A 16,334-nucleotide genomic window follows, 5' to 3' on the forward strand; every position below is an offset into this window, starting at 1 on the left:
TGCTTAGGGCAGTTTAGGGGTGGATGCCAGGCAGCCCTGGCTCTGAGCAAAAGTGTCTGCAGTGGCACAGGAAACTCCCAGCTGATGGGAACAAACTTTCTGGCTGAGTGCAGAGGCCAGGACAAAGCTGAGTGGTTTCCCTGGTGTCCCGCAGGCCTTGCTGGCCCCAGGGGCTGATGGCATTTGTGCTCCCTCAGGTTCATGTCCCCACAGCAACAGCATGGGGGTGCTGGCCCTGCTGTGTGCAATGCAAACAGGGGCTGCTGGGCCAGTGCTGCCGTGTCTGTGCCTGCAAGGATGGGGCACCTGTGTGAGCTGGGGGAGAGGCCAGGGCTGCAGAGGGGGGATGTTGTTAGCAGCTGCATGAGGACGCTCTGGGACGCTGCCCTGGGCTGTGCAGCGCACTGGGCATGGATCAGCCCCTGCTCTGCTGCTCCTTCCCGTCTGCCCCAGGGCCCTTGCAGAGCCCCAGCCATGCTGTTTGCCCCCAGCCTGCCCACGGCCAGCCTGGGGCTGCTGACGGGGGTTTCTGTGCTGAGCATTGGCCTGGCCGTGTTCTGGAGAGAGCCTGGGCAAGGAGCCTGGAGCCCCCAGGGCCTGGCCTGAGGCGTCAGCGCTGCCCCAGCAGTGCCCATGGCCTGTCCCTGCTGCAGCCCCGGCACTGCCACCCCCAGGGCTGTGCCCGGCCCCGAGAGCACTCAGGCCCTGCAGCAACACCAGGGCCACCAGGGCAGCGGGGCAGGGCCACGGCAGCAGCACTGGCAACACCAAGTGCTGCTGCTGCTGCTGCTGCTGGGCACAGCTGCTGGGCCAGCCCTGATCTGCCCCAGCTCTGCACACAGACATTGCTGCTGCAGCTCCAGAGAAGGCAACAAAAGAGCATCTCTGCAGAAAACTCTGCTGGGAGATCCTTTAGTTCCATTAAAGCCACCGAGAGTGCAGCCCCTCATTGAGACAGTCTGTGATCACAGGGAAGGTGGAGAGAAACAAAATGAGAAATGGCACAAAAAGTGACATTTCTCTGCAGACAATATGAAAAAAATAAAACGAAGGAAAAGAACCTCCAAAATGAAACCAAAAAGGAATATCACAGCTGACTTTTATTACAAGTGATTGGCAGACACTGGCCAGCAGTTCAATGTCTCTGAAATTTTCCAGTCATCAGTGTCCACACTTCAGCCTTGAGCTCCTGGTTCTTCAGGCTGTAGATGAGGGGGTTCAGGGCTGGAGGCACCACCGAGTACAGAACTGACAGGGCCAGATCCAGGGATGGGGAGGACATGGAAGGGGGCTTCAGGTAGGAAAATATGATAGTGCTGACTAACAGGGAGAGCACAGCCAGGTGAGGGAGGCAGGTGGAAAAGGCTTTGTGCCGTCCCTGCTCAGAGGGAATCCTCAGCACAGCCCTGAAGATCTGCACATAGGAGAAAACAATGAACACAAAACAACCAAAACCGAAACAGATGGAAAACACAAGAAGCCAAATTTCCCTGAGGTAGGATTTGGAGCAGGAGAGCTTGAGGATCTGTGGGATTTCACAGAAGAACTGGTCCAGGGCATTGCCATGGCACAGGGGCAGGGAAAATGTATTGGCCGTGTGCATGAGAGCATTGAGAAAGGCACTGGCCCAGGCAGCTGCTGCCATGTGGGCACAAGCTCTGCTGCCCAGGAGGGTCCCGTAGTGCAGGGGTTTGCAGATGGACACGTAGCGGTCGTAGCACATGATGGTCAGGAGGGAATACTCTGCTGAGATGAAGAACAGAAAGAAAAAGACCTGTCCAGCACATCCAGTGTAGGAGATGTCCCTGGTGTCCCAGAGGGAATTGTGCATGGCTTTGGGGACAGTGGTGCAGATGGAGCCCAGGTCGCTGAGGGCCAGGTTGAGCAGGAAGAAGAACATGGGCGTGTGCAGGTGGTGGCCGCAGGCTACGGCGCTGATGATGAGGCCGTTGCCCAGGAGGGCAGCCAGGGAGATGCCCAGCAAGAGGCAGAAGTGCAGGAGCTGCAGCTGCCGCGTGTCTGCCAATGCCAGCAGGAGGAAGTGCCTGATGGAGCTGCTGTTGGACATTTGCTGGGGCTCCACATGGGCACCTGTTCATGGAGAAAGGACAGTGACAAGTCAGCAGAGGCTGCTTGGAGCCAAACCTGGGCCATTCCCTGCAGACTGTCCCACTGGGACTCACCCAGCCTTGTTCCTGCTTTGGGAAAATCTTCACCCAGGTCCCTGCCTGAGCTCCAGTTGTGCTGGCTGAGTGTGCCAGGAGCAGCCAGGCCTGTGCATGGGGGCTCCCAAGGAGCCATCCCTGCCCTACTGCCCTGGGTTTGTGGCCATGGGGCAGAGGGACAAGGCTGGATATTCAGGATTTGTCACGGGAATCATTCCTAATGCAGACAGGCTTGATAGCATCTGCATTCCCAATTCTATAGGACATGGATGGCAGGAGCTGGTTTAAGGAATTTTTTTCTGCCCAAACATCATTCCTGGCTCTCTGAGGACAGAAATCCCCAGCATTTCTGCTGCACTCAGAGTTTGCCACTAAGAGATGGGAGAGAAAAAGGATTCCCTGTGGCTGAGGGAAGGTGAGGGGCTGGATGGGCTTGTTCCCAACTGCCCTGGCTTTGCACCTTGGGCTGCAATCAGAGCACAATCACACTCCTGGGTCACCCTGGGATAAACCAGACCCTGCCCAGAGCAGAGGGATCCCTGAATGTCTCACCCTCTCTCAAGGTCTCTGGGCAAGGTCTCAGCACCCCCTTGTGCCAAGGACACTCACGGCTCCCTTGGCAAACCCAGCAGCATTTCCTCAGCTGTGGCAGCTCTGCCCTTCCCCGTGGGACATTCAGGGAACTCCCAGAGGCTCGGGCACAGATTTGCACCCAGGAGGGCAGCTCAGAGCCTGGCAGGGCACAGCAAGGAGATCCCTGGCTGTGCCCATGATGGGATCTCAGGGAGGGGGCTCAGCTCATTCCCCTTTGCCATGGACTGCTTTGCCCACAGCCCCACAGGTGCCAGGGAAGCTTGGACACCCCATTCCCATGGACAGCCCTGCCTGGCAGGAATGCCAAGGGCAGTGCCTGACTCAGCGGCTGCAGATGCCAGAGCCTCCCTGAGAGCAGCAGATAACAGTGCCAATGTCAGGGCAGGGCAGAACCAAGAGCAAATGTTGTGGTGCTGTGCCTGAGAGGGCAGGGCAGAGACAGCCGGGCACTCAGGACAGTGTTCGCGTGCCCAGCTGTGCCCGGCACCTCCCACACACCAACAGTGCCCTCCTGACCCAGCCCTGCTCTCTTCAGCCCCCTCTCCTTCCCTGAGCATCTCCCTGGGCCTGGACATTCCCTGCTGAGAGGAGCCTTGTCCCTGGCAGCGCTCACAGAGCCCATCCCAGCCTGTGTGCCCTGGCTGGGGCCCTACAGAAACCTGCCTGTGTGCAGGGCCCTGGCTGGGGCAGGCTCTGTGTGCAGCTGGGCAAGGGCAGCTCAGGAGAGCCCTGCTGGGCCCTGCAAAGGTGATGCTGCTGCTGTGCAGGGCTGAGGAGTGGCTGAAGGCCCTTTGGGAGGCTCCCAGCAGAGACACTGACCACCCAAAGTTACAGTTCTGGACACTCTGTAAATGCTCAAACACTCCTTGGATGATCCTTTGTGTCCCTTTCAACTCAGAATATTCTGTATCTGATTACAATTCCTGTTCTGCTTCTCTCATCCCCTTGTTGTCTATAATCAAAAGAGAAAATAAAAAAACAACCCTTGCAACAGTGTTAGAACAGTAAAGTAAAAACCAGACATAAATTGGAAGCTTCCAGGTGTCCCAGTGGGGATGGGGCACACCCGGTGCCTGACTTCAACAATTTATCAAGGTTGATTAATTAGGATATTTAACAGGAACATCCAATAGCAGATTCAGTTGCCCCAGTTACACACCCTGGCTCAATGCATTGGAATAGGTCCAAGGGCTTCTTTACCTTCACTTTGTGTTATGACTGCTCACATTCTGGTCAATAAAAAAATGTTTTTGTAGGTTTTCTTCCTGATAATAGGACTATTTGATAATAAGACTGATAAGACAGTATTTCAGGAATGTATTTTGACAGTGAGCTCATTTTTCTAAAATCTGAGAGAATGGTTAGGAAACGTACTAGAGTTAATTAAGGATTATATTTATATAAGTATATAAGAGTAGTTTAATATAGTTAATAGGAATTTAGTAGTGTTAAGTAAGGAATGTAGATTTATAACTATATAATAGTAATTTACAGAGCTATGAATGTATCAAAAATGTATAAAAAGCAATAATCTTTTTGCCATCACCCCAACTTTCCCACCCTGCTCCAAGCAGGAAACAGAAAACACTCTCTGGAAAGCTCCTGATCTTTACAGCAATCCCAGGCTTACCAACTTTGGGAAGTGCCCTCCGGCGCTGTGCCCAGGCTGGTCTGGAGCTGGGAGCAGCCCTGCCCCACCCAGCCCCTCTCAGCAGCAGCCCCTGCCCTGCTCAGGGCGGCTCCTTCCCCCCAGAGCTTCTCCCCAGTGCTGGGAGCAGCTGCCAGGGCTGGCTGAGAGCTGTCCCTGGCAGGCAGCAGAGTCCCTGCCCCAGCACAGCACTCTGGGCTGCAGGACCCTGCTCTGCAGGACAGCCCTGGGCACCCCTGGCTGCTCTGCACAAGAGACAAGCAGAGGATGTACTCACAGGCTCTGCAGGCATTGGCATGTTCCAGCTTGAGGAGATGGCTCCAGGAGCTGCAGCTGCATTGTCCTGCAGCCAGAGGTTCCTGTGCCAAGGGCTGGCAGTGATTGTGCCCCAGGCACTTCTCAGCCCCTTCCCAGCCCTGACTGATTGAAGCTCTCTGTGCCTCTGTGCTGTGCCCGCGCTGGCTGCAGGCAGTGCCCCAGCCCTGCTGGGCTGGCAGAAGAGCTGCTCATCCAGAGAAATGTGCTTTTGAAGCTCTTCTTGGTGACCAGGAGCTGCCTCTGTGCCAGGAGCCCAGCCCAGCTCAGCAGCACAGACACAGCACAAGGACTTTAATCAGCCTCTGGGGCTTTGTGCTCAGGCCCTGAACATCAGTCCCTGAGAGGCAGCTGAAGAAACCTCTGCAGAACTCCAAGGCAGAATCCAACTCCAAAGTTTCTTGGACTTTTAATGGGTCCCAGAGAGGGACAGGACTGAGAAAGTGTCCCCAGGCCCCAGGCAGAGCAGAGAACTGCAGGCAGTGATGACAGGTGGGGACAAAGAGAAGCCAAGTCTGGGTGCCCTGGGGCACAGCAGGGTCTGTGCCACCAAGGGCTGGGAGGAGACACCTTGTCCTGAGGCCCTGGGGCCTCCTGGCACAGCCCCAGCCAGGCTGGGCACTGTCAGCCCCTTGTGCTGCCCTCAGCATCCCCCCCTAGCCCACATCCCAGTGGCCTCAAGGATCTGCTGCAAGGAGTCCCTGGGGAGCCTTGCTCAGCAATGGCCCTGGGGGCTCCTTCATGCTCCCTGCAGGGGCTGCAGGTTTTTCAAAGGACTTTGGCTTTGGCTTTTGCCCGGGAGTCTCTGAGAGGTTTGTGCAATCATGGCCTCCAATTATCTGCTGTAATTAGTCCCTGGAGAGGCTTTGTCAGTAACAACACTCAGTGGGGCTCATTAATGCTTCAGGGTACTTCAGTTATTTGAAGGTACTTGGTGTTTCCCTTTTGATACAGACTCTGTGAGAGGTTTGTGCAATCATTTCCCCAATTATCTGCTTTAATGAGTCCCCTGAGAGCTTTGTACTGGCACTCAGTGGTGCTCAGTAATGCTTGGAGATACTCAAGTTTTTTAAGGTAGTTTGGATTTTCCTTTCCACACTGAGTGTCCAAGAGATTTTTGTGCCATCCTGGCCACCAATTCTCTCCTCCAAGGAGTCCATGAGGAGCCTGTGTTCGGGATGGATCTCAGTGAGACCCATTAATGCTCTGAGACACTTTGGAGTTTTCTTCTGACTTTGAATCCTGGAAAGGTTTGTGCAATCTCCTCCCAGGCCCTGAGGTTCAAGGGCTCAGCTCCAAATGCACCACAGGGCTCATTAGGATAAGGCAATGTGGAGAGCTTTGTGGACAGTTGGCTAGCTGAGAAAGGTAATGTCGACATAATACCATTGCTTAAGTTAGACAGAGACAAGTCTAGGATTCAGCAGTTGGTGTCCAACCACTGACAAGGACATTGTGTCCTTGGTGCAACAGCAGGATGGGGGAGAGGATCTTTTGCCAAAAATATGAGGATAGTTTCAGCAGAATAACCACAAGAATGTAGAAGTAGTAACAAAATAACCATCAGAATATAGGTGTGGTTAGCCAATAAGTAATTAACCAATAATGAGCTCAGCTTTGCAATATGTATAAGCTTCATTAACACCAATATAAATATGTGTGAACCATCAATAAAGTTTGAGACTTGCTGATCACGCATATTGAGTGCCGCATTTCTTGTGCTGATTTCCCACATATGGTGACCCTGCAATGTGATTCCTGTAACGGCAACCACGGTGGATCGGTGTAGGAGTTCGGGTCCTGTCGCAGCAAGGACGGCGAATAAGCACCGCTGAAAAAGGGAAGGTGCCGCGCCCTGGGTGACCTCAACAAAGAGCCCGGCCGATACGTGCTGCCGAGACCTTGTGGGGCTGCAACAGCACTGACGTTCTTATAATGGAAAGAGAAAGGCAAGCAGCATATGATTTATTTACTTGCTTTTTACAAAAGCGTCAGGTTAAGGGCATAGATTTGCAGAAAGAGCTTCCCAGGTTAGCTTACGGGTGTGAACAAGGAATTTTTCAAAATCCTCATACAGTACATGAACTAATGGAGTGGCGTAAATTTGGGGACACGCTGTGGGAGGCAGTTATAGATGAAAATAAAACTGCAAAAAAGTTGGGAAAGCTATGGCGAGTTGTGCATAATGAGTCATTACAATATCAGGCAGAAAAGAAGGCTGCGCAGCAAGCTAGCATGGCGCATGATAAGAATAAGAGTTATGGGGACTGGTTCAATTGTCCGTGACCTCCTGCCACATCTACAGTCATTTTGCCACCAACATCAGCTCCTGCTTCAAGCAGCAGCTCACCCACCGCCTGTGCTACAACAGCACTGCCTGCACCGCCTGTGTCAAACCCTCCATCTCCTCCTCCTGGTAATGAGCCGATCCCTGGGTCAGAGAGTGACCTAGCAGGGGCCATTGCACGGGGGCGAAGGGAGGCATGGGCAGCAGTAGCAAAAGATATCATCTTTTACGGGGGATAAAGAGCCTATAAAAGCAGCTATGGATGTTGCTTGTCCAGTGATATATTCACCTGTGGCAGGGGGCGGGTTTCAAGCAACAATAACTGCTCTAGACTGGAAGCTGCTGTCGCAATTATGGTCCCCATTTAGTCAATTTGGGCTAACCAGTGAGCCCACAAAACAAATGCTTGACTATATCCAGGGGACTCAGGTGTTACTGCTGGCTGATTGCAGTGGAATAGCGAAGCTTATCTTCACTCAGCATCAGCAGCTCTTGTTTAATGCACACTGGCAGGCACTCTGCCAGGAATGCGTAGCAGTAATACGGCAGCCAGGCGACCCATTACACAGGATAACCCTAGAGGAGCTTATGGGTCTAGGGCCTTTTCTTCAGACAGAAGCACAGGCGTTACTCGGTCCTGATAAATGTCGGGAGGCTATGCATCTGGTGCTGTTGGCTATAGATAGGATAAAAGAGCCAGGAGGGGTCCCCTCTTATATGGGAATAAAGCAAGGAAGAGATGAGTCATTCGGATCTTTTATAGATAAGGCAGCCAACGCTATCGAGCGGGCAGGAGTCCCTGATTTCATGAAGGGTACTTTGTTGAAACAATGCGCACTCAAGAACTGTAATCAGGCTACAAGGAACGTATTAAATACCCTAAGAGCTAATTGGTCTATAGAAGAAGCTTTAGAACAATTGGCAAATGTGCCCATAGGAAATCAAGCGATGTTAGTAGAAGCTATTAAGGAGTTAGGAGCAGGATTACAAAAACAGGCAGCAGCCTCACAGTCAGGTGTTAGCTGCTCTTGCACCCCTACAAGCAGCAGCAACAAATACTCCACGGGCTCCATCTGCTGGCCGATTTAAATGTTACCGGTGTGGAAGCATAGGACATACCCGAAGGGCTTGTCAAGCAGCCAGCGTCTGGTGCCAAAATTGTCGCTTGGACACCCACAACACCGGAGCCTGCCGATGCCGCTCGGGAAACGGGAAGGCCAGCGCATCCACAAGCTGCCGTGCCCAGACACAAGTAGCTGCTGTCAACACCTCAGCCCAGCTTCCCTTCAACCTGTCAACACCTCAGCCCAGCTTCCCTTCAACCAGCCACTGCCAGGAGCCTCGGGCTGGATGTGGCAGCCGCAGCAGCAGTAACATTGGTGACCACCCAACCGGAAAAGGTTCCGACTGGAATAAAGGGACCAATCATCATTGATGGACAACCTATCCAAGCTTTGCTCCTGGGACAATCATCGGCCATTATGATGGGATTGTTTGTTTTAGCCGGGGTAATAGACGCTGATTATATGGGGGAAATTTTTGTGTCATGGTGCATACTCCTTTTCCGCCAGTACGAATCAAGAGAGGATAGCTCAATTGGTTCCATTGGAGCAGATGACTAAAACTTTACCCCCTCATCAATCACAGTCGAGAGGGGAACGAGGCTTTGGTTCCACTGGAGGACTCACTCTATTAACAATGAACCTGAATGATCGACCAAAGCACACTGTAATAATAGAGTAGCAGGGTGGGAGGCAAACCTTGGAAGGTTTATTACATACTGGTGCGGACTCCAGCATTATTAGTCCAGATTTCTGGCCCCACAACTGGCCATTACAGCCAACCACAGGGACAGTTACCAGGGTTGGAGGCCTAACACTTGCAAGAAAATCACCCATGTTATCTGTAACTATTGGCGGAAAAAGTTTACAGAATGTTTTCTCAATTGTACCTTTGCCCCCTACTGTGCAGTGCCTCATTGGTCGGGATATTTTGGCTCAAATGGGAGTAGTGCTGACAAATGAGCACCCTTTGGGCTAATGGCCATTGCATGGACTTTCCTGATCCCACTCCGATGAAAAACAGAGGACCTGGTGTGGGTTGAGCAATGGCCTTTAAAAGGGGAAAGTCTCATTCAGGCACACAAGCTGGTGCAGGAGCAGTTTGACCAAGGACATCTCCGGTCATCTGTTAGTCCTTGGAGTGCTCCTGGTTTTGTGATCAAGAGGAGATGATCCTGGCAGGTGTCGTCTCCTGCATGATCTACGTGCCATCAATGATCAGATGCATAGTATGGGAGCCCTGCAGCCTAGATAGCTCAGTCGGTAGCTTTCTGGCTCCAGGGGTGGCAGCAGCAGGCACCCATGCCACCCTAAATAAGTTGGGATGCTGGCTTGCGAAGCAAACCAATGCCACTTCTATGGTGCTTTCTAGCCTTTTGCTTGATGTTGATTCTATTCGCCATGCAACGCTTCAAAATAGAGCTGCAATTGATTTTCTTTTACTTGCACAAGGCCATGGTTGTGAAGAATTTGAAGGCATGCGTTGCATGAACCTTTCTGACCATTCATGATCCATCCACTCCCAACTCTCTGAGTTGCGGAGGTTAACTGGAAACTTACAGGTAGAATTGGGCTGATATTGATGAATGGCTCCAATCTTTAGGCCTGGGATCATGGTTACGCTCTATTGTTAAGGTCAGCATTATAGTGGGCATTATGGCTTTGTTAGTAGTATTAATTTTGCCGTGGTTTTGCATGTGCCTACAAAACATGGTGCTAAGGATGATATCTGCTGCATTTAATCAGACCATGCTTGTTCAACAGAAAAACGGAGGAAGTGTGGAGAGCTTTGTGGACAGTTGGCTAGCTGAGAAAGGTCATGTAGACATAATACCGTTGGTTAAGCGACAAGGAGACAAGTCTAGGAGTCAGCAGTCAGTGTCCAATAGTGGACAAGGGCATTGTACCCTTGGTGCAACAACAGGATAGGGAAGAGGATCTTTTGCCAAAAATATGAAGATAGTTTCAATAGAATAACTACAAGAATGTAGAAGTAGCAACAGAATAACCATAAGAATGCAGAAGTAGGCATAGTTGGTTGATAAGTAACTAACCAATAATGACCTCAGCCTTGCAATATGTATGAGGTTCATTAACACCAATATAAATAAGTGAGACTATCAATAAAGTTTGAGACTTGCTGATCACTCATATTGAGTGCTGCATTTCTTCTGCCAATCCAACAGGTGGAGCTGCAGCTGAAGCCCTTCCCACATTCCCCACACTCGTAGGGCCATTCCCCGGTGTGGATCATCTGGTGGCTGATCAGGGTGCTGCTCTGCCTGAAGCTCTTCCCACACTCCAAGCACTTGTGGGGCTTCTCCCCATCATGAAGCTGCTCCTGGGCCACCAGCTCTGAGCTCTGGCTGAAGCTCTGTCCACCTTCCTGGCTCAGGTTGGGTCTTTCCTCTTCAGAGCACCGTGCTGGGTTTGGAGCCCCTCGTCCTGCAGGATCTCCAAGGTTTTTCCTCCCCATTGGATTCCTGTGCCTGGAGTTGCTCAAAAAGGCCTCTTCCATGTGGTTCTGCTGTGGGGATTTGTCCTCCCTGCTCTCCATCCTCAGCTTCTTCCCTGGGGGAGGAAGGACAAGGAGAGGATGGGATTTGCCTCCATGCCAGAGGGAAGGGGAAGGAGATCCCCCCAGTGCATCCCCAGCAGGACGGCGTTGGCAGCAGGGTTGTCCTGCAGCCGGGGCCGTGCTGGGCTGGGAGATGGAGCAGGAGAGAGGGGGAAAGGGGCACTGACTTCCTCCTCACCTGCCTGGGTGTCCTGGGCCATCTTCCTCTTCCTCGCAGTCTCCTGCTCCATCTGGCCAAGGTGTGGGAATCCTGGTTTGGGGAAAAACAAGGGATCAGCATGTTGGGTTTAATGGTCCCGCTGCCCAAGTTTTGGATGGAGATGTCACTGCTCCCTCCAGCCTCGGGGACCCGGACCCTGCTCATCCCCAGCCTCCCCCGTTCCTCCAGGCTGCTGGGGATCCCCCGGCTCCGGCATCGCCCCTCTGCGCTCTCCCCACTCCAGGGCTCCCACGTTCTCCCCCAGCTCTCCCGGGGATCCCCAAACCCAACATCACTCCCCTGCCTGCAGGTACCGGCAATCGCCACGTGGGACACCCCAAGATCCCTCCAGGGCCATTTCCGGCCCAGCTTTGGGGTCCTGCAAGATCCAAACATCCCCTGCCCTGCCAAACCACCCTGCCGGAGACCGCCCGATGCATTTGGGGTGAGCTCCCCGCTCACCTGCGGTTCCGGGAGGGCGATGCCGGGGGACCCCGGCCCGAGCGGGGGAACCGCGTGGGGTTGGTGCTGCTCCTCCTCCTGCTCCTCCTCTGTCCCTCCTCTTCCTGCTCCGCCTCCTCCTGCTCCTCCTTTCCTCTCGATCCTCCCTTTCCCTTTGCCTTTCCTTTTCCTCCTCCTCTCTCCCTCCTCTCCCTCCCGCTCCATCTCCGCTCCCAGCCCGCCCCGGGCAGTGCCGGCACCCAAAAGCAGCCGCGCTCTGGGGGGGTTCCAAAGCGGCCCCGCCCCGCCCGGCACTGGGAGCGATCCTGGGAGCGCTGGGAACGATGGTGGGAGCACCGGGCAGGAGCTGGGAACCCTCTCCCTGCCGGTGATGCTCTTACTGGGAGCGCTGGGAACGATGGTGGGAGCAGCGGGCAGGAGCTGGGAGCGCTCTCCCTGCCGGTCCCGCTCTTACTGGGAGCGCTGGGAACGATGGTGGGAGCAGCGGGCAGGAGCTGGGAGCGCTCTCCCTGCCGGTCCCGCTTTTACTGGGAGCGCTGGGAGGGGACTGGGAGCAAACAGCGCCAGGACGCGGCTGCAGCCGGCGGGGGGCGGAGCCAGGCCAAAGGGCGTGGTTATGCAAATACGGGAGCGATCGCGCGCTGGGATTGGTGGGTGGGAGCAGCGCGGGGCTTCCTCGGTCACGTGAGGCCGGGGGGGCCGGAGCGATGTTGGCGGCGTCCGGTGAGAGGGGACAGGGAATGGGAATGGGGATAGGAATCGGGACCGGGAATGGGGACAGGGGCCGGGAATGGGAATAGGGAATGGGGTCAGGAATGGGGATAAGGAATGGGAACGGGGAATGGGAATGGGGAATGGGGACAGGGACCGGGAATGGGGATAGGGAATGGGGTCAGGGACCGGGAATGGGGACCGGGAACGGGGAATGGGAACAGGGAATGAGGACAGGGAATGGGAATGGGGACAGGGATAGGGAATGGGAACAGGGAATGGAGACAGGGACCGGGATTGTGGACAGGGACCGGGAATGAGGATGGGGACAGGGCCAGGGACCTGAAATGGCACTGGAAATACGGTACAGGGATCAGGAATACAGGACAGGGAGAGGGAATGGGATCCGGACTGGGATGGGAGCAGGACGGGAACAGGATAGGGGGGACATGGGAACGGGCCGGGGAAAGGGGAGTGACTGTGGGAATGGGGCAGCCGCTACAGGGGACACGAGGCGTTGGGATGGGGGCACATGGGGACAGTTCTGGGGCAGGGGGTCCTTGATCAGCTGTCCCAGAACCTCCTCCAGGGTCTCCCAGTGCAACTGGAGCCGCTCAGCCTGGTGTCCCCAAAGCCCTGAGCAAGCCCCAAGTCTCTCCCAGGAACCCTCAAGTCCCTCACACCCAGCATCCCCCACATCCCCTGCAAGACCCCCTGTGTCCCCATCCTTGTCTTAGCTCAACGTCTTTATTTTTACCCTGCTTTTAGGAGGTTTGGAAGGGCAAAGAGAAATGAAAAGAAAATCCAGGCCATGGGGTGGGGAGCCAGGAGGATATGGAGGCCCCAGCCAGGTGTCTCCTCAACAGAGATCACCAGCACCACAGACCATCGGGGGTCTGTCCACCGGGGTCACTGGGGATCATCCAGCGCGGATCCTCCCGTGGGGGATGGAGCTGGAGCAGCACATGGAGCTCTTCCCACACTGGGCGCACTCGCAGGGCTGCCCTTGGTGGTGCCTCCGTTGGTGTTGGGTCAAAGCTGAGCCATTTGAGGTGCTCGTCCCACACCTGGGACACTCATAGGGCCTGGGACATCTCCAGGAGCAGGGCTGGGATGGGCTCTGGTGCCTGGGACATCACCAGGAGTGGGGCTGGGATGGGTTCTGGTGCCTGGGACATCACCAGGAGCAGCGGGGCTGGGATGGGCTCTGGTGCCTGGGACATCCCCAGGAGTGGGCTGGGATGGGCTCTGGTGCCTGGGACATCCCCAGGAGCAGCGGGGCTGGGATGGGCTCTGGTGCCTGGGACATGCCCAGCAGCAGCGGGGCTGGGATGGGCTCTGGTGCCTGGGACATGCCCAGCAGCAGCGGGGCTGGGATGGGCTCTGGTGCCTGGGACATCCCCAGGAGCAGCGGGGCTGGCTGTGATGCTCTCCAGTGCCTGGGCCATGCCCAGGGGTGCTGCTGGCTGGGGTTGGGTTGGTGCCTGTGCAGTGCCCAGGGCAGGGTCACAGCGGGGCAGCTCTCAGTGTCCCCAGCAGGTCATGCTGTCCAGGGCAGCCGTGCCAGGGCTCACTGCGCACACGGGGCAGGCTGGGCTGGACGGGGCTTGGGGCACAAACGCCGCCCCCGGGGCTGGGCTCTGCCCCTGCCTCTGGGGCCCAGCCCCTGCCGGCAGCGCCTTGGGCAGGGCACGGGGCTGCTGCTGGCCCAGGGGGACAGGCCTTGCCCCCTGCCAGCTGCACGGGCCCCTTGGGTGCCCGTGCCACATCCCTGTGCCTCCTGTCCCCGCTACTCCCTGCCACCTTCACTCCCTCCATCAAAGCCCCTCTCAACCTCTTCACTGTCACCTCTGGAAGGAAAGAAAGAATGAAGGAAAGGAAGTGTTGTCTCTTCACCCTGGCTGGATGCCAGGCACCCACCATGGCTGTTCTCTCACTCTCCTCCAGAGATGGGCAGGAGGGAGAAAAATAGAAAATAGAATGAAGGCTTCATGGCTTGAGTTAAGGACTGGGACAGATCACTCAGCAAATGCCATCATGGGCAAAGCATTTTTGAAATTACAGGTATTAATTGAATTTATTTCTATCCAGATCAGGGCATGATAGTGAGAAGTAAACTAAAGCTTCAAAAACACCTTCTGCCCGATCCTCCCTCCTTCCCAGCTCTGCCTCCTCCCCCAGTGGTGCAGGGAGACAGGCACTGGGGGCTCTGCTCCGTTCATCACCCGTTGTTTCTCTGCTGCTCAGGGAGAGGAGTCGTTCCCCTGCTGCACTGTGGGGTGCCTCCCCGAGACACTTCTCCATGAACTTCTCCAGGGTGAGTTCATCTCACGGACAGCAGCTCTTCACAAACTGCTGCAGCTGCCTCACTCTCCCATGGGCTCACAAGTCCTGCCAGGACCCTTCTCCAGCATGGGCTCCTCTCTCCACGGCTTTGCAGGTCCCTGCCAGGTCCCTGCTCCAGCACAGGTTTCTCATGGGGTCACAGCCCCTGCTCAGGCACCCCCTGCTCCAGCACGGGATGCTGCAGATGCTGCAGGTGCATCTCTGCTCTCCGGGCCCTCCAGGGGCTACAGGGGCCCAGCTGCCTCCCCAGGGGCTGCCCAGGGAATCTCAGGGCAATCAGCTCCAGCCCCTGGAGCAGCTCCTGCCCCTCCTCCTGCCCTGCCCTGCCCTGCCCTGGGGTGTGCAGAGTTGTTCCTCTCACATGTTCTCACCCTGCTCTTCCCTGCTCACAGGGACACAACTACACAATCACCCATTTTCTTTTTCTTAAATCTCTTTTCCCAAAGGTGTTACCACCATTTCTAACTGGGCCAGCCTTGGCCAGCGGCTCGTCCATCCTGGAGCCAGCTGGATTTGACTCTGTGGGACGTGGAGGAGCAGCTGCTTCCAGCAGCCTCTCACAGAAGGTGCTCCTAAAGCCCCTCACCAAAACCTGGCCGTGCAAACCTAGTATAAGTATGGCAGGGATTTTATTAATTCTTCTTATTTCCATTATCTTTTTTTTTTTTTTTTTTGCTAATTATAGTACAGTTCTTATTATTACTAGTAGTTTTAGTCTTTTTGACTCTATATTAATAGTGGCTAGAGTAGAATTGGAAACAAAGGTTCTTCATTGCAAGTAGAAGTTATAATTTTGGCAGCCTCTTGCCCTGCCCTGTTCTGTGTCATTGCTGTGTGTGAAGCTGCTGCTGCCAGGGCTCCCTATTTGCCTGGTTTGGGAAATTCAATGGCATTGCTCACATGTCAGAAAGAGAGGGCTCCTTCCATTCAAATGGATTGCCTGAGCTCTTCTAGTCCCAGTGTTGGAAGCTTGTTTTCTATCATTGTTGACTTTCTCAGCTTCTATTACTATTTGTGATTTTATAACAAAATGTTCTCAGATGCGACTTTGCAAGATTCTCTAATCAGATTCATGTTTTTTTTGCTCTTGGATTTCTTAATGGTGTGTCAGAGCTGAAGGCAGCATTTTGGGTGGGAAGCCTTCAGTGGGAGCTGGGATTGCCTCAGCAGCAGCTGGTTGTGCAGATGTGAGCAGAGATAACGGAGATGCCATGAAGGGAATGTTGTGCCCGGCGGGAGCCCGCAGTGCCCGGCTGGAGGGAGCTGCGCTGGGAGCTGCAGGTTGTGCCGGGGCCGGGCAGTGGCCGGAGCCCCGGCCAGGGGCCGGCGATGGACACTGACCCTGGGCCGGGCAGGGGCTCGGGGCCCTGCGGCGCCGGGCGCTCGGTGCCCGCTCACAGCGGGGCTGTGCGGGAGCCGGAGCAGCGAGAGAGCCCGGGCCGAGCATCAGCCCCGGGGCGGGCACGGCTGGGAGGGGACCCAGCCCGGGGGTCCCGCAGAGCCTCCCTGCTCCAGAGCCGCAGCTGCGGCAGCACCGGGGGCAGCTGCCGGGACCTTTGGGGCACGGAGGAGCCGCGGGCGGGCGTTCCAAGGGCTCCTTCGGGGTAGGATTTTGTCCCGGTGCGGGGCAATTCCCGGGGCTGGGCGGGCTGGGGCCGCTGCCGAGCGCCGCCGCCTTTGCCCGGAGCCCCCGGGCAGAGCTCTCTGCTCGGGGCTGTGAAAAACCACGTTCACTCTCCTGTGAAGATTTAGAGTTTAATAAAGGACAAGGGGAGACAAGGACCACGGAGCAAAGGTTATTATGGCCGGCTGCATCTTGGCACTGAACCAAGTCCCCCTGTTATCTTCGGGGATAGCCCTTCAATACCTTTTCCTGACATCAACCCGTTGCATATTCATAGACCCTTGTGCATAGTAAACTTTTTCCCAAACTAGTTTCCATATTCCAAGAACTGTTTAGCATGGCTC

At 55.2% G+C, this 16,334-nt stretch overlaps 1 protein-coding gene and 1 long non-coding RNA gene across 2 annotated transcripts; one reads left to right on the plus strand and one right to left on the minus strand.

Moving 5' to 3' along the window:
* Positions 1 to 1,135: 1,135 nt before the first annotated feature.
* Positions 1,136 to 2,068, minus strand: LOC139603519 (olfactory receptor 14J1-like). Its single transcript, XM_071454481.1, has one exon. The coding sequence runs from the start codon at positions 2,066 to 2,068 to the stop codon at positions 1,136 to 1,138; it is 933 nt and encodes a 310-aa protein (XP_071310582.1).
* A 12,215-nt stretch (positions 2,069 to 14,283) lies between these two features.
* Positions 14,284 to 14,831, plus strand: LOC139603501 (uncharacterized). Its single transcript, XR_011683701.1, has 3 exons — positions 14,284 to 14,337; positions 14,461 to 14,559; positions 14,813 to 14,831. It is a non-coding gene; the product is annotated as an uncharacterized lncRNA (long non-coding RNA).
* The last annotated feature ends 1,503 nt before the right edge of the window (positions 14,832 to 16,334 follow it).

This window comes from Agelaius tricolor, unplaced genomic scaffold (genome assembly GCF_023055355.1).
Source record: "Agelaius tricolor isolate 1412-34295 unplaced genomic scaffold, bAgeTri1.0.p SCAF_39, whole genome shotgun sequence".
Classification (NCBI taxonomy): Eukaryota; Metazoa; Chordata; class Aves; order Passeriformes; family Icteridae; genus Agelaius; species Agelaius tricolor.

What these genes read in the sequence shown, in the direction of transcription:
- LOC139603519 (XM_071454481.1), bottom strand. Translation starts at nt 2,068, where the DNA reads ATGTCCAACAGCAGCTCCATCAGGCACTTCCTCCTGCTGGCATTGGCA.